The sequence below is a fragment of the Bombus pascuorum genome, chromosome 9 (assembly GCF_905332965.1).
Source record: "Bombus pascuorum chromosome 9, iyBomPasc1.1, whole genome shotgun sequence".
Taxonomy (NCBI): Eukaryota; Metazoa; Arthropoda; class Insecta; order Hymenoptera; family Apidae; genus Bombus; species Bombus pascuorum.
In genome coordinates this window covers 2438105-2464294 of record NC_083496.1, presented here as the reverse complement: position 1 = coordinate 2464294, position 26190 = coordinate 2438105, and the positions used below count along the sequence as shown (strand labels likewise).

Below are 26190 nucleotides of genomic sequence, written 5' to 3'. Positions count from 1 at the left end.
GCTATCATCAAAGGAACTTAGGTTAATTCTATCGCAAACGAGATTTTACACGGGTACGTTCTTTATCATTTGAAGATTCAATAAAATCAAATAATACTATGAAACGTGGTAATATTATACGGTACTGGGTGGGAAATGAGAAGGAATTTTTACAAATAACATCGCAAAGGTGTTATATCGTTTTTCTTATTAAAAATATCTCGTCTGTGTGGTCTTATTTCTTTTTACTTAATTGAAAATATTTAGTCATTATTTTCTAACAGTCTGTGTAATGTAGCCGTATTTAAGAGGCAGAAGAAACTTGGAAAATGAAAACGTGCTAGATGGAATGTTTCAACTGACGAGAACAATATACGAGGCGATGATGTTAAAATAAAATTTCATTCTTTTTACTTAATTGAAAATATTTAGTCATTATTTTCTAACAGTCTGTGTAATGTAGCCGTATTTAAGAGACAGAAGAAACTTGGAAAATGAAAACGTGCTAGATGGAATGTTTCAACTGATGAGAACAATATACGAGGCGATGATGTTAAAATAAAATTTCATTCTTTTTACTTAATTGAAAATATTTAGTCATTATTCTCTAACAGTCTGTGTAGTATAGCCGTATTTAAGAGGCAGAAGAAACTTGGAAAATGAAAACGTGCTAGATGGAATGTTTCAACTGATGAGAACAATATACGAGGCGATGATGTTAAAATAAAATTTCATTCTTTTTACTTAATTGAAAATATTTAGTCATTATTTTTTAACAGCCTGTGTAGTATAGCCGTATTTAAGAGGCAGAAGAAACTTGGAAAATGAAAACGTGCTAGATGGAATGTTTCAACTGACAAGAACAATATACGAGACGATAATGTTAAAATAAAATTTCATTCTTTTTACTTAATTGAAAATATTTAGTCATTATTCTCTAACAGTCTGTGTAATGTAGCCGTATTTAAGAGGCAGAAGAAACTTGGAAAATGAAAACGTGCTAGATGGAATGTTTCAACTGATGAGAACAATATACGAGGCGATAATGTTAAAATAAAATTTCATTTACTGACGGCGTTGAAGATTTACAAAAGAAATTATGGTAAAAAATATAAGTAAAAGCTCGAAGTAAAAAGAGAGATTTGTATTTCACGCACTGATCTTCATGTTTGTAACATCAAGGCATTTTTCGCGATATAATAACGCAACACGTAGCTTTAGTTTGCCCTGGGTGAAACATTGAAATTGAAACGCGGAAAATTGCGATTTTCATTTATGGCTTGGAAGAGACACGGGAAAATAGAAAAAAGAAAAAAAAAGGAAGAAAGAACAAGATTCGACACGGCCACGGCAAACCCATCGTCGGCATCGTAAAGCAGTATCGCGGAGTGGGCGCGTTTCCTCGTAGGAAATCTAGCGGGCAACGCGGATGAGAAAAAATAAAATACGAAGAAGACTATGGTAGAAGGGAACGGAGAGCAAGAGGCGATAAAACAGCCGCGGAGTCGGCCGTTCTTCGCACCTTACATCGCGATAAAGCGTTTTCGTCGAGGTAAAAGCTCGCGAGAGCGGAACAGGTGATCTCCGCGCGAGAAAACACGAAATAAATGCTGCCGCGGATTTAAACGCTTGATAGAAACTGAATCGATTCGATGATAGAGACTTTTAACATTTTAAATAGCTTGTTTGTTGATCAGGAATCTTATTGGCGCAAAAGATCAAAGATTAATCGCTTTATCGTCATTTTTCGAACCATAATCGCGCTTTCCTATCCGTGTATTTAAAAATGTTGCAATTTTGACAAACGTAAAGAAGTTCTTGTTTCTTGTACTTCATGAAAATTGGTAGCCTCCTTGACAAGGAGAGTAAGATCGTTTCCTCAAATAATTATCGCATTTCAATATCGATAACCTGGATGGCTAATTTCAATGTTTTGCTGAAGGGATGAAAATTATTCAATAAGGGAAGTGTAGATTTATACGATGAAAATTGAACAAGATTTATTAAAATGTTTCACGCAAACATTCCACGAAAGCTCATAATTTTTGTATCTTATAAATTGTGCATATAAATCAGTGGTTATTCCTGTGATTAATGAAAGCAACGATGAACAATATGTGCTACACATTCGCAAAAATATACGCGGATACTGTGTAAATGATAAAACGTGGATGAGATATTTCAAGGAAATACACCACGGTGTTTTCGTCGAACTCTTCGCTGATTTGTTTAGTTTCGCTTCATTCTGCACGCCACGGCATTAAATTCGAACTTTAATTATACGGTATTATGGCTCGCGATATACCGAATTCCGTGGTTACGCTGCGTCATATATACCATTACACGCAGCGTACATTACATTATGCGTCAGCTGCGTGCCATTTTGTAGCTGGGTATTTGGAATTTTGTCGTAGGTTTCCTCGTACTCTGCAATGAAAACGCGTACATCGGACGCCACGTAGCAAAAACGGATCTCCATAATGCATTTGCGGATCGATTAGCGGCTAATCGAATTACCAAGGTTTGGAAATTCACGTGAAAACGCTCTAGGAATCGTTTGATTCGAATACAATTTGAATTATTTACCATACGAATTATTATCATATTTCGCAGAGTTTTGGCTTTCATTTTGCAAAATTTTCCATACGAAAGATGAGAATGGATACTATTCTTGCTTTTGTATCTATTTTTCTTTTTGTCTTTAATACATAATTAAATTATATTAATTATTTCATAATTAAAATTGGAAAATCTTTTGATCTAAGCATTTTCAAATGCGATTATCTTAAAATATTTAAATAGATGCATAAGAAACCTACCCCTCGATGTATAAAATTGTAGGGTTTCATTTAAAAAAACTGACTCTGCTAAGAATGGTGTAACCCTTTCCTTAGAAGCTTTTTCATACAACAATAAACGGAGTACATATTTAGATTCTCATGGTTCATCGTACATATCATTAATTTACCAATATCTGAAGCACGTATAACGTGGAGGATTGTTTAGATGGAGATGAACGGCATAGCCATTTATAAATGCAAACAAGCTAGAAACGATGCTGTTTAATCGCGTCAACTTTAATTCGATCAATTTGAAGCGAGGCTGAGCAATCTACGGAATTGAAGAGTGACCGAGCGCAAATTAGGGTCATTGGTCAATGAGAAGACGCGACAGGAACCAGACGCGAAACAATTCCTTGATAAATCAACGTGATCGAACGGCTTGACTCGATTCACCTACGATTAATTTGGAAAATGAAGCGACTTTGTTGCAAGGAACACGTGGAAACGGTTCGAGCTTTCTTAGCTTTATTACACTCGGCAGTCGACTCTGAGAACTTGTGCAATTAGGTTATGGTACACGGTATAGCGCGTGAATCGAGCTAATAAGATGAATGGCGCGCGATTGTCCGGCTGCTGTTAGTTAGCATAGAACGAAGCACGTGTTTCGTTGAGAAATCAGCGAAAATACAGTTGGAAAATGGCTTGGCAAATAGAGAGAATCGAGCGAGAAAAACTTAATCGTCCGAGGAACCAACGAATGAGTTTGAAAATGTTGCAGGATTAATTTTTGAAAAAGATCGAGTCTCTTACAGTTGAGAATTATAACTACACCGTTTGATTCATTTTTGGTTAGTATGTATGATTTGAGATTGTCGAATTCTCAATCTCGTAAGAATTAGTTACTTCTTAGAAGATTCCAGGAATGAAATTTCATTTTACTTTAACGAATCCCTTCCTCGATCGTTTGAAATGTAAATTAAAATTTATTAACGTTTCAGACTTTCGGATTAAGAACAGGAGCAGTTTCACGTGTAAAATACAGCAACGAAACAGGCTAATAGACGACTGCTTAAAAACCTCTGAGCTGAGCGTTTAATACGGCGAAGTTACCATCGTAAAACAATTATTAAATGACCACTTTCAGCGAGAACAAAGACTCATTGTCGCAGGTTTAATCCTCGCCTGCCATAAAGAGTAACGGTGCGTTATGCTGGATAGATGATCTCATATTTCTACCCAGCTACGTATTTCACCGTGAAATAATTATTCTTGATAACGAGAAGACAAATGGTAGACATGCAACCAAATTGTTATCGATCCAATTTTACGGATCTCGAATCAAATCTTCGAATGGAAAACGTCTCTTGCTGTTATCTTCAAACTTTCGTTTCGAGTGAAATCGGCGATAATCAGACACGAACAGGAAATAACAATCTCGTAAGAAATTCGCATGACACTTGAGTCATTTTATGAATTACGAAGTTACCGATAATAAGCGTCACGTATCAAATTTAGAAACACCGTGCGATATATCTGTAATATTATAAAATTTCCAATTATGCATTAATGCAACTAGGACAGGCATACTTTATCTTTGCAGCTTCAGCGAACTATTATTATACTTTGCCGTTATACAATAGTAAAACAAGAGAAATACCACATTAACTATCCACTGTTTTAAATACCTGTGTTAGAATATATCCTACGGAACACGTTGGCAAATTACGACTCGAGCTTTTTACGACATTTTGGATCCTGGATGTAAGAGTATTATGGAAGGAGGAAGGCAGGAAAATGGTACCAGTGTAGCCATCGAGCACTGACCATCGCACTAACTTATGCTCGCTATTGTAATTTTGCATTTTCATTTACGCGTAAAATTTATTTCATCCACAGTGTACTTAAGAGAATTAAAGATAAATATTATACGCTGCAGTATCTTCCATCATATGCTTTCGTACAAGGGTTGTAAGTTACAACTTGTAATATATACGAAAGATCCATCTTTATCTCTGCAGATTATTTCATATATCATCTTAAACCTGAGAATTTCCTCTTCGTTATAAAATTTTCATTTCTAACTTTCACGTAGACAGATGATATTTTTAGGATTCAATTAAGTACGAATTATTAAAATTAACTCTACCACTGCTGTCAACTTTCGTTAACAAATAGATGCTAAAACGGTTTTCACTTCGATCGGAATAATTTGATCCGAGTCTTTGCCTGATATAAAACGATAAAAGGAATAAAGAAACGAGCCTCGAATTTAAAATTTCGCATTACACAGCGGGACGTTCCTCGACGTTCCAGCTTAGCGCGTACGAAACAGTCGCATAGAAAACCATTTGACTCTTCGGCCAATTCCATTTAAATCCGCCAGACATTTCGCAGGGCCGTTATCCGGGATTTGCTGAAATCTCGTGTACACGTGTTTCCGTTCGCGTTACTGCTCCACCTTTATTCCGAACGCGTATGCGTATAGGTTTGTGGCAACGGTGATAGTCGACGCGCGATACGGCCGCATAGATACGAAGAAGTCGAATGTTCGGGATATCTGCAGCCTTTTAACGAGCGACGACGTTTAATCGGATATCGAGACGCGGCCGTGCCGAGTCCACGACTTAAGAACAGTTCCGGTGAATCGCCGCGATCCTCTCTCGTATCGAAGGATCGAAGTAGCTGTTCGAACGCGGAATGAACACGGACGAGCTGATTCGTTCCATTTCTACGGGTTGCGTGGGTTTAATTGACGAGGCTATCGTAGTTGTACGATACGAACCTCTTTTTTTGACTTTCTGTCCCGGAAAAACATGCTATGACGAGTTGAAACATTTCCAACACGAGTGTGGGATTATCAGGATTATTGGTACTTTTAGGATGTTAACGCGTTAATGACCGCCACGTGGGTGTATCATCACGTGTTTCCTAGGAATAAAATAGTCTGTTGGTCAACCGAGCTGTTCAAAGGCCATATCGATCAACTTCGTAAATTGAAAGCTACAAGAAAAATTCAAATTTCCATATATATAATTATCTATGAACTACGAAACTTCTTGTTAAAATTGTTAGTACAATTTCTAGTAAAATTATTCAAATAGAATATAGGAATGTGTAGTTATAATACAATACAACGAAGAATCTTTTGGAAAAATACTTCATTTCGACTAAGGTGAATAGTACATAGGTATGTTTATAACTAAAAAAAAGGGGGAGGGGGAGGAACAGAAATGTAACATATCGCAGTAGAGATATTTAAAAAAATAGAAAAAGAGAATAAACGGAGAATAAATAAGACACCTCGCTGTGGAAACATATGCGAACTACTGGTCAAGTTTCCAAGCGGTAGTTCTCCTGTACCGACCTCGTATAAGTGATAAATATGTAAAACTGAACAGGAAGTCGTTTCGAAGGAGCTCACGTTAAACACAGGTTCATACGGGCAAGTATGTGCCTACTATCCGAAGGAACGAAGACGCTCGCGTAAAAAGACCAGCAAGAGTGAAATGTGACATTGAGAAGGCTTGTCCGCGTCCCGCAAGGGTTTAAGGGTCAATTTCGAACGCGCGTGTAGATACAATATCGCAAATACTATAAAACGCAAACGGGAGAGACTTCGTCCCTTACCTCGGACTATATACTCCGGTTATGACACTCGTCCGAGGTAGTTTCCGATCGCTCGATCAAAAATACAAATTCTTTGAAAATTTTAATGCTCCGCTTGCGTCTGTGAGCCACGTACGTATACTCAAACTTTAATACCACTATACTGCGCATAAATATGCATATGCTAACATTTTCTAAATCGATAAAGAAATACAAAATTCTGTATTTATCATCTACGCGCATAATATTTCAGGATGAAAACTGATTTCTACTTTTCGCCAATTTAATCGCAAAGTTTACTATCGTTGTCATCGGATACATTGACTGGGATTAATCGACAGGAAGCAAAGAATTTCTTATCGAATTTCCATGCTTCTAAAACAATTAAACAGGCCTACCTTTATCCAAAGATCAATTTCTTCGGATCAAAGATTTTGTCGCTCGTATTCTACTCATTTCGATAGAGTTTTACGGTCAATGACGCTGAAAAAAATCAGTTCTATCCCCAGCGGCCGGTTAATCGCGTTAAAATTTCGATCACAGAATCGCCGCAAGTTTCGTGGACAAACATCGACATGAATCGTGCGTTTGTCATGCGACGTTCTTTCTTTCATCCGTCTGGAGCTAAAGTTTCTACCCGTGAAACGCGTTCTTCTCGTTCGTGTGTTGCACGGTTTCCAGTCAGATCAGGTAAACACGTGTCTTGCCAGGGAAACTAAGTGGGAACGCGGCTTGCTGGCTGTGCATCGGTCCCCTAGGTCGTTCCACGCTCGCGTTCTTCATCAGATATACAACGATGACAACGGCGCATGCCATGAATGGACTGTAACGTAATTAAGATTCCAGTGGTCGTTGGGCGCGTGCGTCTTCGTCGATCCGCCGAGGAGAAAACGACGATAAACAGACGCGAAAGAGAAGGGAAGAGAGGCCTTTGGCACCGTGCACAGCCGTGTCCTTTGTCTCACGAACGATGCACGCAAGAACCGCTACCGGAACATTACGCAGCCTCCGATTAAACCGCGAGAATTGGGCCGCGTTTAATGTATTCATTGTGCCGGATTCCGCGTCGATCATCGCGCAACAAAGGAATGATTGAAAAGTTGAAGTGTCTTCAAATATTCTTCGCTTTTTAAATTCTGTTTTGCATATTGAGTCGTGAATGGGTGATTGCTCTCTTAATGGCGATCGTTATTACCACTCGTCGTTCATGGGTGTTCAACAAAGAATATTTGCTAGATTCTCGTTGAAGAATTTCGAACAACTTGCGACTGATACCGCGTATGAAGAAATGATTTTTAGGTACTCGGAGAATATGACAATTTTAAGATTCATCTTAACGGATCCTTGATATGCTATGGCTTTTTAACAAAGGAGAACGAACGTGCGTTATGAATTATTCTCAGTACGAGATACGTAAAATGTTACGATACTGTGAGAGTACCAGATCTATGAAAATAAGAAGCTTCGCATTTCTTACTTTTGCAATCATTAAAAATGTGCGAGTACTTCTCACGAAATTAATCTTCATGCATCGAACGCAATTACACGTACGTGTAACGAAGTTTTTATTTTTTATTAATCCTGAACGATTCTCGTAAAAATCATTTGATACCTCCTTTAACGATATTTATGTTAATCGGTTAATCTAAAAAAAAAAATCCATATGTAAAAATCAATGCAATCTCTCCATGCGCGATTAAAACAGCTTCGAAAGGGAATTTTCGCGTTCGCTTTACGAGGATCATTCGACGAGCATAGACGCGAGTATGGAGCAGCAGGAGCGAGAGAGAGGAGAACCAGAAATAACCCAGGTTTACGACGTTAAAACAAAATTAAAAAGAGAAGGAAAAGGAGGAAGAAGGGAGAAGGAAAGAGACGAAATCTCTCTCGTCGACGCCTTCTTCGGCGACCGCTTCCTTCGTGCTCTCCTCTTTTCTCTTCTTTTCTCGCTGACGAGTTTCTCGTCTGGGCATGCGGCGCACAATCCTCTCCTCGCCCCTATCGAGCTCTCGCTCTTCCAACACACGGCCAGAATGATGGCGAAGCGCCGACAGAAGTGTTTGCGAAGATGTATTCATAATGGCACGGGTCAAAACAATTCGACTGACGTGTTTCGACGGTGGAGCGAAGCTCCCGGGCTTTTTTGATATCAAAACGGATCCTTTCGACGATCAAAGACCAGCTTCACGACGTACTATAGGGATCTTCGACGAGGAAGGTATTCGAAGAGTGGCGGAGAGGTTCGAACGTCTTGAGGACACGTTCGGTATAAAAACATTTGAAAGGACCCTTCGAAAGGTTTTTGATTAAGACGACGTTCAAATTTCTGAGAGAACATACCGATTGTGTTACCGATCGATGTAATTTCATATATTTCAGGATTCTTAGACCTCCAATGGACAACAAAGGGTCGTGATGGAAGGCTTAGAAGGGTTCCAAGAATATTTCGTAAATTGGCCTCGTGGAATTCTCCTCTATGATGCACCATATCTTAGGTACAATTGCAACAGCTATTATTTATTAACTCAGCGAATTTCGGACGTGGAAAATTTTCATCATATAAGGGATACACGATTTACCGATGTTTCGATAAATCACCATATCCAACTGTTATTTATTACTCTGCGTTCTCGACATATCTGGATGATAAACCTGCGCCATTCCGTGTCCACGTTAATATGTATTGTTTAATTATTCAACAAACTAGATTATTATCCTATTTTACCAACGTGATATTGATCAACTCGTCGAAACGTTTCGTTCATGGATATTACCAAATGCAACTAGGTTAACTTCCAGCAAGTTAAAAGTATATATAAAGATTCCGATAACTGAAAGAATACCTATACAGCTCGATCCTTTAAGACTTTCATTCTACCCCGAAGGATCAACAAAAGTGAAATTTCTTTGCTTACCAGAAGGATTGATTCTTTCGGTAAGTACAAACGAGTAGGAAAGTGTGGAAGTCATTGGTGGAAGGAATTGCGAGCGTGTGCAGGCGATTTCAGCTTCACGGCAAGTGGAACAGCCGTAATACGAGGTACAAAAGACCGTTATGCTGGCGGAGCATTGCGAAACGATGCAACGAAGAAATGGGTCAAACGATTCAACTGTCAGTCTGCTGACTGCGACACGAGGACGAAAGGACGATGCAATGGCATTCGATGCGTCAACCGCGCCGTTTTTAAGTACGTAAGAAGCTAGACATGGAGCCTGGTAAGGAGGGAGAACGTGGCTAACGATGCGTTCGCTTTCGAACGAGCCGAAGAACGCCTTCTTCTTCGAGGGAAGGTCGCGTCCAAGGACCTTTCGGCGCCTTTAACCTTCTTCGCTGCGAACGCTACGGAGATTTAAAAAAATCTTCTAATAATACCATATGATATATTTGAGAAAATTTTCGACTACTTTCGAATTTTCTTTCGTCCACGATTGATATATTTATTATTTAAAAAGTAGTATCTGCCAGTTTAATATTTTATACTTCCAAATATGTAAGTGTATTAATTAAATCTCTGGTATATTACGTCGCTTGTGTCAGAAGCGACGAGCGACAGAAAGAGTGAAATGTTTTCTAAAGAAATTTTATAATCTTTCTTTGAATTAGGAAATGTGCAATTTTGAACATAAGATCGACGGAAAATTGGCAGGGTGCGAGGATGTAAATTGGGTCGTACGCCGCTAGCGAGCTTCTAACGATGAATAACACGTTTCGACAGCTTTTTCTTGATGCTCGTAAAACGACACCATCCTCCCAGTAGGCCCATTTCATCGCAAACTGATAGCTACTATTGGCCATTCGGAGCAACTTCTGCTTCCATTTTCCTCCAAACGTTTTAATGGAAACGAACGCACGAAGATGTGGCGGTATTCGATTACGCGTTAAAGTATAATAAAATACGAGTAAAGGTAATACCTTTCCATATCTGGTGCAGTTTCTTCTTCGACCTTTTGCCTATTTTTCATAGCAGGCAATTTTGTCCATTTTAAAGCTATCGATATACATTAAATAGTTCGATCCATGGAAAAGCAAGCGGGTGAAAGATAATAAATCGGAGCGCGCATAGTCACGAGTCACATTTTACGTCGCAACATAATTAGGTAATTACTGTCCCACGGTCGAGCTTCCAATAATCCGGTCTCGTCATTGTTTCCCTAAATAAATTCCACGGAAATACCAGGCTGGATATTTACTTTCTAACAAGAGACTTCGTTACCTTAGACGGCACAGAACTTCGTTAATCCGGACTAATTGGAAGCAAGAGATCGTCAGAAATATAAACAAGTTAGGATCAACGTAGTCCAGCTTTAATAAATTCCATCTCTGACAATTATGTTTAAATCATTTTTATGGCCGTCAATCTATCTACATTATCAAAGAAGAAACAAACGGGAGAAAAAAATTATTTCTAGACTCTGTGGAGAAATTCGTTTGGAAATGTGTATTTTTATTTCTACCAAGAACGATGAGAGGGAAAAAGGAGCCAAATGAACAGACGGAAAAACAGAAACGTGCAAGAGGGAAACCGTTGCCTGAAATGTAAGAAGACAACGGGTTCAAAGATGCGCTCGGACGCAAGTTTATTGTGAAAACTAGATTTCACCGGTGCGCGGCGTGCCGTGCCGGAGAAATAAGGTAGAAAAAAGTTGGTTCATCAAGCCGGCAGCAGAGTTACCGAGTTACGAATGTACGGTTACATGGTTTACTGTGCTCAGATATTTGTGTCGTAAAATTCAATTAAAATTCAGACTGTTAATCCTTAAATTAACTAGTTTTTTTTGTAATTATTTACTTATGAAAAGTAAAAGATAAATGTAAATAGAAAATAATAAATAGCGAACACTTTGTAGCAAAGATTTTCATTTACTTTAATAGCGTAGTGTAACATCTTGCAATTATTAAGTATTAAAATTACTTTACAAAATTTTCCATCGTTTACTTAATATCCGATCGAATATTCAAAGAACTAATAGAAACGAAAGCTTTCGCTTTCAAGTTGTTGGATCATTGTGACTCGTATCGTCTACAACTCGTCGATCAGTAAACGAAAACAAGCGGAATTTCGTGCTTTTGTTCCCGGCCATTCCGCATTGATCCACGACGATATCAGCACTTCCGAAGTGTCAGCCATTAAAGAGGAATTCAAGTACTACGGGTAAATTTGAGGGAAAAACGGCGATCGTACGGACGTTTACGACCTGTAAAGAGATCCATTTCGTCGAGTGCATTTGAACGTCGACAAATACACCTTGAAGCGGCAGAAGGAACTTGAAGGAGGAGTAGACTCTTAACGCTGCATGGAAGCCTTGAAACTTCCCTTTCTCTCTTTTCCTATCCCGTCATGCACGAGGACCTGACTTTGACTAGGCAACATGTCTAACTAAATTACTGTCATCCTTGGGTAACCTTGTATCGTGAACAACTTTGGTAAATAACCAGCCGGTACATACATACTTACTCGACGAGAAAAACCTTGTTTCGCGCACTGATGAAATTTTAGACAACTATCGATCAAATTGCATAATCGTAATTTTCACAGTGCGAATAAACCTGTGAAGTGCATCGAATTTTAACTTGAAACGTGGAACGCGAAAACGTATAAATATGGATCGTAATATAAATTCATCCTGTTTTATACAAATCTGCTATATAAATGGCGAAAATGGGACGAATGTGTTACAACGAATACACGTCACGCGAATCATGTAGGAAACGATGCAAATCGCCTTTCAGCTAGAAATTTGTAAAAGATAAAATATACATATGTCAAGACAATTTCAATGCGTAATGTTATCTAAAATGCCTCTCTTCCTTGTCATGATAAATAAATGTTATTATAATGGTCATTCGTTTAATTCTTAGACAAATGTTTTACCTACCATTGCTCTGACGCAACGTGTTTTGTCAAAGCCAGAGATTTAAAAAATATTGACATAATTTGAATATTATTTGAAGCGATCGAATTTTGGCTGATGAAAATTTATAGTGCTGCCATCTACGGCAATGACGCTATTTTTTAATGGTTCCGCAGAATATAGTTGATAATTGTAGAGTTCAAGGATTTTCATGAAGATATTTTAAGGGAATACTTTGCTGTTTTTATAGAATATCGTCCCTTCCCTTTTGAATTTATATATTCTACTTTATTATGTTTTATATTCTAGTGATACTTTGGTATGTTTTGTCCTGGTGTATTTTGGCTATGCTTAAATTTCGTGCACGTCTATAACACATTAGACGTATACGAATTAACCATCCAGGAAAAACGGGGCTACACTGTTCATCGTCGAATTATCGTCTCTGGTCTTAGTAATAAAAACTAATGAAGCACAAACAGAGCGGCTTTTGATCGGCCGTATAGCGTACAGGTCGTGCCGAGAGGGAAGAGAAAGGGTTAGAGCGGAAAGGAGAGAGAAAGAGGGACGAGGACGAGGCCCAGTAACCGAGGGAAGTTAGTTTCGTATCGAAACCGGTCGTTTTCGCAGGTTAATTTCATCCGTGTATATGTGTACCTAATGTTATATCTCTTTTCTGTGTCTACGTGCTACCGTACCGTGTATTCTTTGATCGTCGTTTCTAATAAGCAACCATACGATGTATCGAACGTGATATTACATTCCTTGCGATTTCGAGCTTATTTAATTCATTGTTTGAGGAACCCGCATTATCTTTCCTTGCTTCTACCACTCTAGCAATTCTCTGGAATCGAGAAACAATATTGGTGTAATTTTATCCGGCCACTTATAGTGCTGCCATCTACGGCAATGACGCTATTTTTTAATGGTTCCGCAGAATATAGTTGATAATTGTAGAGTTCAAGGATTTTCATGAAGATATTTTAAGGGAATACTTTGCTGCTTTTATAGAATATCGTCCCTTCCCTTTTGAATTTATATATTCTACTTTATTATGTTTTACATTCTAGTGATACTTTGGTATGTTTTATCCTGGTGTACTTTTTATGTTTAACCTAAATATTTCCATCTTACCAAGGAATGCGACGAGTGTAGCTGAATATCACTCAATATAAATTTTACATTCTATGGGCATCTTGCAACATTAAATCAACCTATTTACTAAGAGAAAAATTACCGTGTTAAACTAACGCAGTATAGCGACGAAGATAATTTTTAATGGTATGTCGTATCGTCGGGAACAAACTCGACACCCTGTAGCTCGAAATATCTGTCGCTGCAATTAACATTAAATCCATGCTGCGGCACACGCATTTTATTCGCTCGTATGTTTGATTTGTGGATTTACGACGAGGTCTGTTTAACGCGAATCTGCATCTGCGTCTCGTTTTAATGATGCATTCATCGTGCTATAAAATCATCGATTTATGCATCACGTCACTGTTAAGTCCTATCTCCCACGTCGAGAACGAACTACGAGTTAAGCCACGAGAAATATGAAGAAATATGAATTCCTTAGCGAATATTAATCACGCTGCGTGCTTTCAGTTACTTTCATAACGTAATCGTGCTTTTCTATCGTTAACAAATTTCTGCTTATTGGAACGAAGAGAGTAGATCGTGCTACAAAAGTTGGAAAACCATTTCATAGATATTCATAGAATTCTACATTATATCGTGCTCGTTTATAGCGTTCCTTCGGCTCAATTTTAGAAGCGATTATCGTTCGATCTAAATCGACTCGCAGCAACACCACTGTCGATAGGCTAAGTGTAGCAAACAGACAACTGATACAATAAATAGGTAGAGCAAGTGATTATCGTTATAGCGTTTAGAATAGAATAGGAACAGCTGTTTACATGATTCACCGTCCAATCTTTTCGGCTCTGTTCTCCGTATCCTTCGCAGATCCCGGTCAGAATCCCGGCACTCAATTAGTAAAAGAACACTCACCGTATCGCGAGATACTAATCCCGCACTTCTATGGGAACTTTTTTTACGCGTGACCTCCCACCCACACACATATATACATACACACGCACGGTGCTACGGAGGGAAAGAAAAAGGAAACGCGCAGGCGCGATCGCTTGCGACTAAAATCGCGGCGTTTCTCCCCCTCCGGCCGTCGGTGAGCCGTGTTGCTGTCACATTTTTCGATTCCAACACACTCTCTCACGTGTGCACCTCTCACCCACTGTTTCCACTTTTGCCACTGAATTCAAGGCGAGACGACGAACTCGAAGATCGAGTCCGGTAGCCGACAACTTTTTCAGAGAACAAAAAGACCGAGGATGACCGTCGAAGACGAAAAGGATAGGAAAGCAATACACGAACAAGCTCCGACGTTCGCGCCGGACGAAGCGGAAGCCGGCTTGTGCAGTTCGCTAGAGTCCCCTCGTGTGGAGTTGCCGGCCGTTCGGCCGATCTCGGATACTTTCGGATTCGTTCGGTTCACAGTGCCTCCGTCATTCGTGTATCGTCGGTAACGTGAGTATCGTCTTTACCTTTAGTAGGTTTCGTTGGTTGGATCAAAAATTAAACAGGAAGTTAGTATGACATTTTTTTTATAAAAAAATTAACCTGTAATTAGAACGATCAAACGTTTTGTTACATTCACATTGCTCTTTGAGCTGATCATTGTGCTATATATGTATTACAGTTAAGAGAAAGCGTACGAACGTGTACGCTCCCAGACTGTTCGATAATTAATTAAAGCTCGATCGAACCTAAACTAGTTGCTAAAGTAATAAAGATTTAATTATCTACTAATTGGTCAGTTATCGGTGGAGGAAATAGCGGTATTTTATCGCGAGATAGGTTGCCAGAGCAGTGTCCAGTTGGAGCATAAACTTCCTTGTCGTGTTTCGAGATATCGAACCAGCAATGGTTCTTTTTCAAGTTTCTCCCGCCTTTTCCTTCGTAACGCGAATGTCATTATTAATCTACAGCCTGTAGCGAGCAATCGCTGGACGCGGATGTGTACGAGCAAGCTCGACAAGAACGACCGATGAGTAATGGTTCGTCCGTCAATTATAAATACGATTTCAGTTCGTTGCGCAACAAAGTTTAGTATTAACCTGACTGTCCATTTATCTTTACCGGTTTATTTTATATTTACATCGGCGTGATGCATCGACCAGTTTATCTATTGTTGAATTAATCCCTCGTTTATTATTACAGCTGCTTATCGTCGCTCGCATTCGACCCTACGTGATTATCAACCTGGCCAATTTTATCTCGCACAGGGATGCGAGTGCCTTTCACCGCTTCCTGTTGTTTATTGTCGCTGTTATTAGCTGCTTTTTACGCTCCTGCTTGTTTTTCCTGTTGCATGTCGCAAAATTTGAATAAATTAGGGAAACGATTGTTCGCGTCGAATACACGCGCGAAGGCAACGCGTGAATGGAAACTCGCCATATTGATTTCAACGATGAAGCAAACCTTGTTCAGCATGGTTGCGGATGCCTGAATCTCTTCTCTTTGTGTCTTGAAGTCATCGACCTTTTTGTACACGGATATAGTACACATTCAGCAGAATATTTAATAAAAGTGAGATTTAAGAATGTTTATATATATATATATATATATATATATATATATATATATAACTTCCACATTTTACGTATGATTCGTGTCTTATAAATTCAAATTTAATAAACAGATTTCTCCGCAATTTTTGATCGATCTATGTTAAGTTAGAATACTTCGCGGAATACGCGAGACCAGAGCAAATCGTATTCAGCGTTTCCACGATCCATCCGGTGTCAGTTCCACGCGTGGAACAGTTGCGTCTACATTTTCTAACGCGCCAGAGAAATCGAAACGTGAGATGGATCCAGTTCGCGGAATTATGGAGCATGCATCGTGACATTGTCCAGAGTTATTGCGATCTATTCGTTGGAAGCTGTATCCAGCGACCGGATACAAGTATTCAGTCCATTCGCACGAACCAGGAGCACTCGCTGATCTATTTATTCAGCCAGGCTGAAGGTAATCGTGATACGAGATAAGCGAACGATGTTGTCCTCGATAAAAGAAGACTCCGTCGTATACTCCGTTTCACCATCTTTTTCGCTTGATTTCGAATATCGAGAAACGTTTGAATGCTTTTTTCACGATTTTTTCCACTAAATTCAACGAGTTAAACGAACGAGTTAAACCTTTTAAATTCGCATACAGTTCGACAATTTTTATCAGTTATTGTACGACTGATAAGTTTCCGTGGAATTAGTTGGCATTAATAATCCGTTATCGCACGGTCACGAGGAAAAAAACTTTTTTCAAGGCTCCGGTGTTTCAACTCCGACCGCTCAATAATTGGTCACATGAACATAATGTAAATTTAACAGCGGCACGGTTCTGTATAGAGTACAATGCCGACGTATAACTCATGTTTAATGCAAGAGTCAGAGGCGTCAGCGTGCGATATTACAATACCGGTCGAGGCCGATTTCCTGATTTTCGATGGTGTTTTGGAGCGATCGTTCAATGCCATCATATCCTGCCACTAAATCGAATCTCGAGTGCCGAAACATTGTCCTATAACCCTCAACAGTTTGCAGTAATTTCATCAGTTTCGAACGATATCAACAAATATGCTTTCCGATTCCATTATACATCCAATATCACAAATACTAACAAAAATTAATCCTCTGTTAATTAACGAATCTATTCGATCCATCTATCCTTTTCAATTAATACAATTACAATCGCGTACGATCGCGTTTAACCCCATCAGAGACTCCGTAATCACTTATACTCTCCTAGTCGACGACAGACCCAATGAAATATAGTTCCCACGACAGACATAAGCTTCCTGGCCGATAATCGAGTCGCGATTGCACCGATTAAAGTCCGTGCCCTAGCGCCTTTCGCTTATTCAAATCGCTGTCCAGAAGCTGCTCCATCGGACTCTGATGGTCGTGTTGGAATGCGTCTTATCTGGCTATCAGACCGAGCTACTAAACCCTGTCGAGCTTTACTCCATCGTAAAAATATTTGCAAACGAACGTGGAGAGGCGTGGACGTCGCGACGCGAAGGTGCATTGAACTCAAAAGACGCGGCAATCGGCTGAGTATATTTGGACGCCGGCTACGAGGAGAATTTAACGCGTGGCTAAACTTGCGGCACGGATAATAGGATGTAAGTGTTTGCTTCCGGTCGTAGTTTTAATTCACCTCCATGGGATGGTGGTCTTTTCCGCCGCGAAATCGTCGATTACTCTCGAATGCCTGCTGCGTCATCCATTCGGAACGGAAATTCTGATGGCCGAGGTCTTTGAACAAAGAACACGTGGGAGAATTTTGCGGCGAGCGTAATGAAAATCGAAGATAATGTTCGTGCCAACGTAATCTCGCTCTATGGCAGTGTTTGAAAGTATTTTATATCATAGAAATGAAAATAATAAAGAGAAAGCATTAAGTTGACTTTACTGGAGAATAAGGAGGTTTAAAATCATGGTTATACAAAGGTATTACTTTGTCCCATTTTCAAAGCTTCGTTACGATACGACTTGGGATGACTCGAATCACTCAAGCATATTTTTGTATACATTATTCATACGAATATATCATATTTTGCATACTTCTTTATACACCACGGATGCAGTCTCTACAAAGAAATTCACAATTTTATTTTCAACGTTTACATCAGTCTCTTACCCATCTTTTTAAAATTTAATATTTAACATTTTGAGAAAGTTCTGAAAGTTCTGAAAGTTTTGAGAAAGCAGAAAATTAAATACCGATCAGTCTCAGTATTATTTATCTTACGTACATCTTTGGATATTAGTATAATATAAAGATATACATTGAATCTAACGTCGTCAGATCACTTTGGTGTTCTCGATGTCGCAGAAAACGAGCCGTGAACGAAGAATGGCATCTGGTAACACGTCTTTCCTTCGATCAGAGAGTCCAATCAGCTACGGTGATTGCACGAACTGTTGGCACGCGTATCTAGCTAAACGCGAACTGGTTCATTATGCCACAGTAGCCATAGATCACACAGATAAATACATTTGTGTCTTAATGCTTGGACAAGCGAGGTCGTCGCGTACCTTTCACCTCCCTGTGTTCATGATATACACACATAACCATGCGTGTCCCCAATGCCGCAATACTATGCTGGCTACAAATTTGCTTGGTAATTAACCAATTAGTGGAACATTGCTAATTGACTGATTAAGTACCCACTCGTCGGGAACTAGATTGATACTGATGCGGTCGGTGCCCGCGTGCATTAACGTCGCCAGGAAAGTGGCTGGTCGCCGTTCATGCCGAAAATGTACATCAAACGCATGAAAAATTCCACCTCATTTATAAACAAAATAGAAAAAAAAATAAAAAGGGAGGATAAAAAAAACAGCAAGATTTTTATCATTTTAAGAAAACTTTTATACAAAGTAATTCAACGCTATATTTCATTCGGCGAATCAACCGAATGAAATTTTCCCAGTGCGCGCTACGTTTACTTTATATATTCAAAAATCACATTCCACCGGTCCATTCGACAGTTCCCTTTCCATTTCCCTGTTTTCTAATCTCTATTACCATCGTGGCGATAACAGAACGCTATCACGAGCGAAAGAGACTCGAAATAAAAACGATCCAGTGCCCAGCTGTTTTTCTATCATTTTCGACTCCTCTCTGCTGTGTTTCGTCCCGTTCGAACGAAGACGAGATCCGCGAGCACGCAAAAATCGATTACCTGTCCATTTCACGTCCGTTCACGATCTGCACACGTATATATAAATTCAAGTACACGAAGCACCGTCGAGCTGAACCATGCGATTTTGAATCGGTAGAACCAGGAGGAATCCCGAATAATTCAAAAGATAATCCGATAGCGCGGTTATAATTTGAAAGATGGTGTTTGAGTTTCCCGGACTGGCCCTGAGTACGCGTATGCATTCATTCATTCGCCCTAACTACGAATAGCCCTGTACCACCTAGTAGCTTCCGGTCGAGCACGTGCGCGCGTTCAGTTCGCTCGCTCGCTTGGATCGCGCGATCGTGCACTCGTCGACGTATGCTGCCATGTATTTGGATAGAACTGCTGCCGGCTATATTCCCTGATTGGGGCCGGCCAAGCTTCCTGCTGCCTTGCCTCCTGCTTTGCATACCTAACTACGGAGGCGAATTCCTCGCTCGAGACAACCGGGATCGCTCGGTTCAGCTTAATTTCTAGCTTAAACCGAGTTATCTCATAACTATAGCCGGCCTGCACTTTTCAACCGTTTCCACGTGCTCGGGAAAACCTACGTTCGCTCAGCGTTATCCTTCTCGTTCGACCGTTGAACGAGAATCGTTGCTTTGTCGACGACGCGCGGAATTTTCACGCTATTGCTCTCTTCAACTTTTGTTTGCGTTTCGATGCCTCGAAATGGAGGAAGTATTCGTGCGTCTTTTCCACTGTTAGTATCGTTGTATCGTTGTTGAAAGGTTTATCACGCTTCTGTCATTCGTACGGTGGGGAAAAGAGTTTTCGATGATATTTTAGTCGGTAGCGCCGGAAGCGCAGTCACTGACCTAGTCATGCCAAAGAGAATCAGCGAGCTTGCTTCCACGAGAAAAAATACGATCATGCTTTTAGAGGAAATACTATACGTTCGAGCGTACGGCAAACGGTAATAGCGTTAGATGCATCTTCGATTTCGTGTTTCTCGAAGAATCGTTTTTGGTGATGGCTGTCAGTGACGCGACAGTCATTGCCGTGTAAACAGTCTTTGATATACACTGAGAACTTTTCATCTAGGTCAAGTACCATTTCTGCTATTAATAGACAAAGCATAGTACAAGGATATGTCGAAAGTCTATTTTAGTAAGAAAAAATAAAGTTCTATGTCGTGAGAGGCTACAAAATAGATCAATTTGACGGCTTTATCAAATACTGTGACGTGTATAACGGTGTATGTAGCTTATACATGACAGTCGATCAAAACTTACTTGACAGAGAACACGTTGATTTACGAGAAGGATGTACGTAGCAACGGTACAAGCAAAGATAGATTGAAACTTTGTACGCTAGCATGGATTTCTAGCTCCTTGTCATCCTAGCCTTTCAAACCTGAAAAACCTGATCACTGATAGACGAAGCATTCAGGTTTTAGTTTTCAGTCGATATCTTGCAACCCGTGTTGCAAGATTCTATTTCCGAGCCGTAGATGAAAGTTGGTTCTTTTACGACTATCCATTCACTGTTAATTCACTTACGAAACACTCGCACTGTACATATATTTAATCATCTCGATACTTGTTACGGATAAGCTAGGCGATTACATCGCGAGTCACCTGATTATATATTCTTCAGGAAATGACACGCGTGACACATTCCAAATATCCATATCCTTTTGCTCGATCTTAAACACGCATTCACGCGTGCTCGAGAAGCCTGTCGGACTTGTCCCGAGCTGTGTCAACGTCTGTTAACTTCCGTGTACTTTTATCAGATTAAATTTAAGTCCGTAGCGTGACCGTGCACTCGAACGAAGGATAAAATCGCCACGTAGAAATTTCACGATTCTCTTCCGAGCGGCTGAAAATCACGGGATGGCAATAAATCGAATTAATATAACGCTATCTGGCCGAAGGAAAAAGCGAAGGTGTCGCGCGTAATTACCGGATTGCCGATAATTAAGGCACGCCAGCAGAGTACCTGGAATTTAAAAGTTAAATTGTGTTTCGCTCATGAATTATGCATTCGCGGCCGAAGCTTGCTGATTGCACGGGAACTTTGATCTTCCTGTTATATCGTATCGGAGAAACGATCGTAAGAAGATCGCTGATTCGATGCACCTTTAATTGCTCGTCCGTGTAACCGTCCATGAGATTTCTCGCTTCGTTCGTCTTTCACTCACGAGCTTCCACGTTTTCGTTTGCTCGAGTGGCATTTTCGTTTCGAATATTAATCGCAAGAATCGTTCGATGGTGATTAAATACCACGGAAATAATATTTCGGCGAATTTCGAGGCGTTAATTTCGAGGTTGACTTTCCACGCGAGTTTTCACTTCACTGCCATTTTGGTTCCTTGTGTTTCGATTCGAACGAAGGGACAAAGTTACGAATTCGACAATACACCGGTTCGTTTAGACGCTATTGTGGATTGAAGCGAACAAATTACTGTATTGCAATGCGGCGCACGGCAGGCATTGACAAATTTTAAAAAATAAATTGAAAACCGATGGTGTATGTAATAGTAATCCACGTGATGCATTTCAGTTTCCCCTATTTTTTCATTTGTACGCAAAGTTTGTTTCAATTTGGATTGCTTAACAACTCCTATATATTATATTACATATTTTATTTCGCTGAAATTATATTTTCTGCAAATTCAATTAAATCGAATATTCCATGCAATCGAGTCACCTGATTTTTAATATACAGCATGTATAATCATCCTATTTTACGCATAGTGTTTTATACAGACAAGATTTTATTTAAAACGAGGCACAAATAATTCCCGCGACCTATAAATCACACACCCTACAGGAACGTTCTCTAATAGTTTCGAACAATCCTCTTTTAACCCCCTGGCGCGAACAGATCTCGTTCATTTAATCACGCTCACAGTCATTTAATTAAATATCCTCGAAGCTGGCCTTTATCGTCGAATATCCGTATCGCGAACGATGGGAAACGTTTTCCATTTTAATTATAGAACCTTTGACTCAGTTGGCGCGTAAGTGCATGGCGAGCCAACAGACGCGAAAGAACGTTTTAAATTGTGAAAACCATTATTTTCGTTTCAATTAGGAGAAAAACGTCCGGCTACTATTCCTGGACTCTGTGTGTGCATGTCAATCGACCAAGATTCGCATTTAACTTTCGCGAACAAAGTGGTGCAGCGTAGAGCCGAGTTTAAGGAAGGAAGGACCGTGGTCTTCGAGTGACACTTCGTTTCGACGTGAAATCGTAGTCGACAAGGGATCAACTATACGCTCACAGATTTTAAGGGAAAAGACGGGCCAAGCTTTGCAAAGACTTGGCCCACTCGAATTACATTAAGATGAATTTTACCGCCGGTTCAGCTCGATGTTATTTTAAGCATCGTTGAAAAGAAGTTATTACCATCTTCGTCGAACTCGTTAAATTCCGGGTTAAGCAACCGCCCGACCTTTCGACGCTACTTCGTTCGCTTTGACGGTCTACTATGCCAAGAATAACGCGTTTGAGTCTTCTTACTGTCACTGGCTCTTGAGAACGCTAGTTTCATCACAAGATCTCCTCCAGCGCTATTAAGGAAGAATTTGCCGATGATTTATCGGATATTGTTTGGCTTTAAATCAAAATATCCCGCAGGATCCTTTTTTAAAAACGAATTATTCGTATCTTTGTTTCTGGACGAGCCAATTTTTCCGTTACACCGAATTATTCTCTGTACAACGACAACCTTGTTTTTTTACGATATATAGGAGAAAATATTTTGCATAAAGCTTTTATCCTTTTTATGAAAATTTAACGTTCAAAGTGGACACGCTCTATAGGAATATTCGTTTGACTGGTGCAACAAAGAGGAAGCAACGATTACAGTATGCGTCAGGAAGGCTACGAGACACGTTGGTATCGATATTATCGAACGGCGCGTAACGTTGCTGCGTATAAAGCAGACGATATTGCGTACACGCATCACGAATCCCATTGTACCGGGAACGATGTCGCGAAATTGGCGACATCCTATCGACGAAGGTGCTCTGTCAGTAGCGGGATGTAAATCACGAAGCCGCTTATGAAATCAGAATTCAACGTGGCGAAGAACTGAAAGAAGAGGAGAAAGAGGCAGGAGAAGAACGAAGGGGAGAGAAAAATGCATTCCACCCACGACGTTAAACCTTGACGACCGTGCAGGCGCGATTTACACTTGCAGTTTCGCTGTGGCAGATGAATCGAACGCGATTATCGATGCATCGCGGATGTAGCCTCCGCTTCGTTATAAACCTTACGATTCCGAAGCGAGATTTACAAAGCCTTGCATACCTTCTTTGCAGTCTGTTCTTTGATATCTTGCAGAATGATTTACGATATATTCAAAAGTCTTTGCAATCATAGTGAATATAAAATTACACGAGCAAATGTAACAAATTTGAAACCTTTACAAGCGTATTGACATTTGATGCAACATTGTATCAATATTACTAAAATCGTGGCGAACAGGTGGACAGCGATACTCGCTATCTTCTTGTGAAATCAACAGATACGCAATATTACGTGAAATTTGAATTATTTGTTTGAAATTTCATGGATAGTGCGTTTAAATTGGATATTATCGATCTGTTAACCGTTTTTAAATGTCATTGCTAATATCGATAACGATGGTCTCTCTGTCAATTTGGAAAGATCTCTTTCTATCTTACTTATAGCTTTGAAAACCGAATACGCGTGTCCAGATTCTCTATTTTTATATAATAAATAGTATAAATTAATAGAAACACGCGTTCTTGAAATAATCTCACAGACTAGAAGAGAAATACATATTCCACTTTCTGTAAAATCCCAAGACCACCAAAACGATGGCGCAGAAATGGTCGATAATCACTCGACTTGTCGCGCTGACGAAGGTAATAACGTGTTTTCCCGAGCCCTATTAAAAGGTGGATCGCGAAGAACGAAGGTAATTCGGTGTATCACGAAAGGAGAAAAACGGAAGCCGGTTCCACAGGAATTTCGACGTCGTTAGGTGTAGAAGGCGGATTCTTCCGGTGGAACGCAAGCAACGAAAAATCGCCTTTACCGTGCGACACAGACTTTTTCGACGTCTTTTACCCGGCATACCCGGCCCCCTGATACACCAAGTACTGTGGCTAGTTCTCCCCCGTCCCCTCGCCCAAGGCACAAAGTCGTTTCGACAAATGGAACGTCCACGCGATAGAGAAAATTGTACCGGCAATAATAAAGCGATACGACAAACGAAGGGGTCGAGGGGGATGAATAGAACCGCACAGAACCACCCCCTCTTTTGTTTGTAGCTCTATGTCTCCTACTGATACCACCGATAAGTCCAAATATTACATCCGCTTGTTTATCCTTCCAGATGTACCGTTTAATCTGATTGTATTTTTACCAGCGGGAGTTAGAACAGTTCTCGAGAATTATCTTCGACCATTGCTTTTGCCCCGATCGGTGCCACAGCCTCGAAAAATATTTTTCTTTCCCCTTTGGCTTCGCGGTATGGCTAGCGAGTTTAAACCGCAGTAAAGAGCTTTTCGATGTTTTATTCATACATTTCGCACAGTTCGTTATGGACTGTTAGGGAAATATTTTAAATTGCCAACAAACGTGTTTATGACGTTTTAAATATGTTGGCGATGGGAAGCTATTTAAATAATAACCCAGGCTAATGTATCGTAACAGTATCCCACAGTTCATGTGGATTTCGAACTCTAACGTTCCTGTACTACACAATACGTTCCACGATGTTGATAAATTTGCGACCGGTAAGTGCGCAATTCAAACTTCCCACTTCTGAATACTATTAAACGAAAATTCGCGTTATGACAGCGATTCAACTTCGCCGCGAGTTGAGCGAAACGACAAAACCTTGAATAATTCCTAGGGAAGTTCTGCCAAGAAACGATTCGACTTCTCTACAAGGTACGACACGCCGATTTGTTAAATAGCGTAATTGCAAACGAAACGATTCGGAATTTATTCTCGAATTCGTTTCTTTCATTCTGATCCTTATAAACAAGAAGAGAGAGGATAATATTTAATAATAATAACGATAATAATGACAATAAAGGTATATTATTATACGAACTTAATATTTCAAAAATCCACGCATTATCCATTTTATGGGGATACGAAATTTCGAAGAATACTCGCTGAGAAAGAAGGCTGATCGCGAAATTGTGGGGTAATTTTATCGAAACAAGGGCACACCGTCATCGATGGCTAGAATCTAGCTGTTCTTCGATGGTTGTGGTCGCCAACGGCTTTTGACGGAATCAAAATATTTGTATTCATATCGGGTAGTGCGGTTCGAGGGTAAGTGGCTTTCTATGTAGGTAAAAGGAGGGTAAAGTACTCACGTTAGCGGTGTCGTCGAGTTTCCGCTTCCACGCATCGCTACGTTCGATTAGGGCGTTCCACTGCTCTGAAAGTTTGTTCACTTCCCGGCGAATACTGCGCGTCAATTCGCGTGCCTGTTCTTCTGCGCTTCTGTAGCCCCTCGAATCACCATCCAATTCTCTTCCGGCTGAAATAGAACGTCAAACGTGAGCTTGATACCGGAACAACCTTCGAATCGACGCTAAATACGACAGATCTTTCGCGATAGATAGCTTCGCTTTTATCAGTACAACACTGACAACATGTATCGTAAAATTTGATTAATAATATTGGTTGAATCGCGCGACAGTTTCATCGATACGGCCCTGCGATTCGTTTAATATCGATTCCAATGCTTTGAGAATATCGTCAGGATTTTATACAATCAAACTAGAGATAAATAAACAAGACAACAAATGTGCAAACAAACAGACCGAAAATGTAAATAGACTGACCGTAATGTCATTCGATGTACAGCACAGTGTTTCGATAATTTTCATATAGTGAACTTCGATGGCATTAGCAGACCCTATATATATATTTCTGACGAAATCGAGAAATTGTAAAGTTATCGAATCGCGCTATTAATAATTCTTCGAAACAATAACAATTTCGCATAATTCCGGAGTTTTGTGCAGGTTCTCGGCAAATTGAGAGCGCACGGATGAAAGAATCGATAACTCTTGATCTTGTTTCAATTTGCGTTTTCCAAAACGAAATTCGATGTTTATCACAGTTCGAAAAGTCCGTGTTTCTTTTTCCATTTCAGATGGTAACAGCGGACGTAACGAAACGTAGAAATGGCATTACCACGTTTGTATCACACGTATGACGTCGCGATGCCTAGGCTGTTCTATCGCCGGG

At 39.9% G+C, this 26190-nt stretch overlaps 1 protein-coding gene across 10 annotated transcripts in view; it reads right to left on the bottom strand.

Annotated features, from left to right (window-relative positions):
* LOC132910266 (dystrophin, isoforms A/C/F/G/H) overlaps positions 1-26190 on the bottom strand; it is a 455671-nt gene that overhangs the window by 39748 nt on the left and 389733 nt on the right. For all 10 annotated transcript variants that reach the window (XM_060965815.1, XM_060965814.1, XM_060965813.1 and 7 more), the window contains one exon: positions 25308-25474. In XM_060965815.1, the coding sequence (XP_060821798.1) occupies positions 25308-25474 (167 nt within the window). The remainder of the gene's footprint in view (positions 1-25307; positions 25475-26190) is intronic.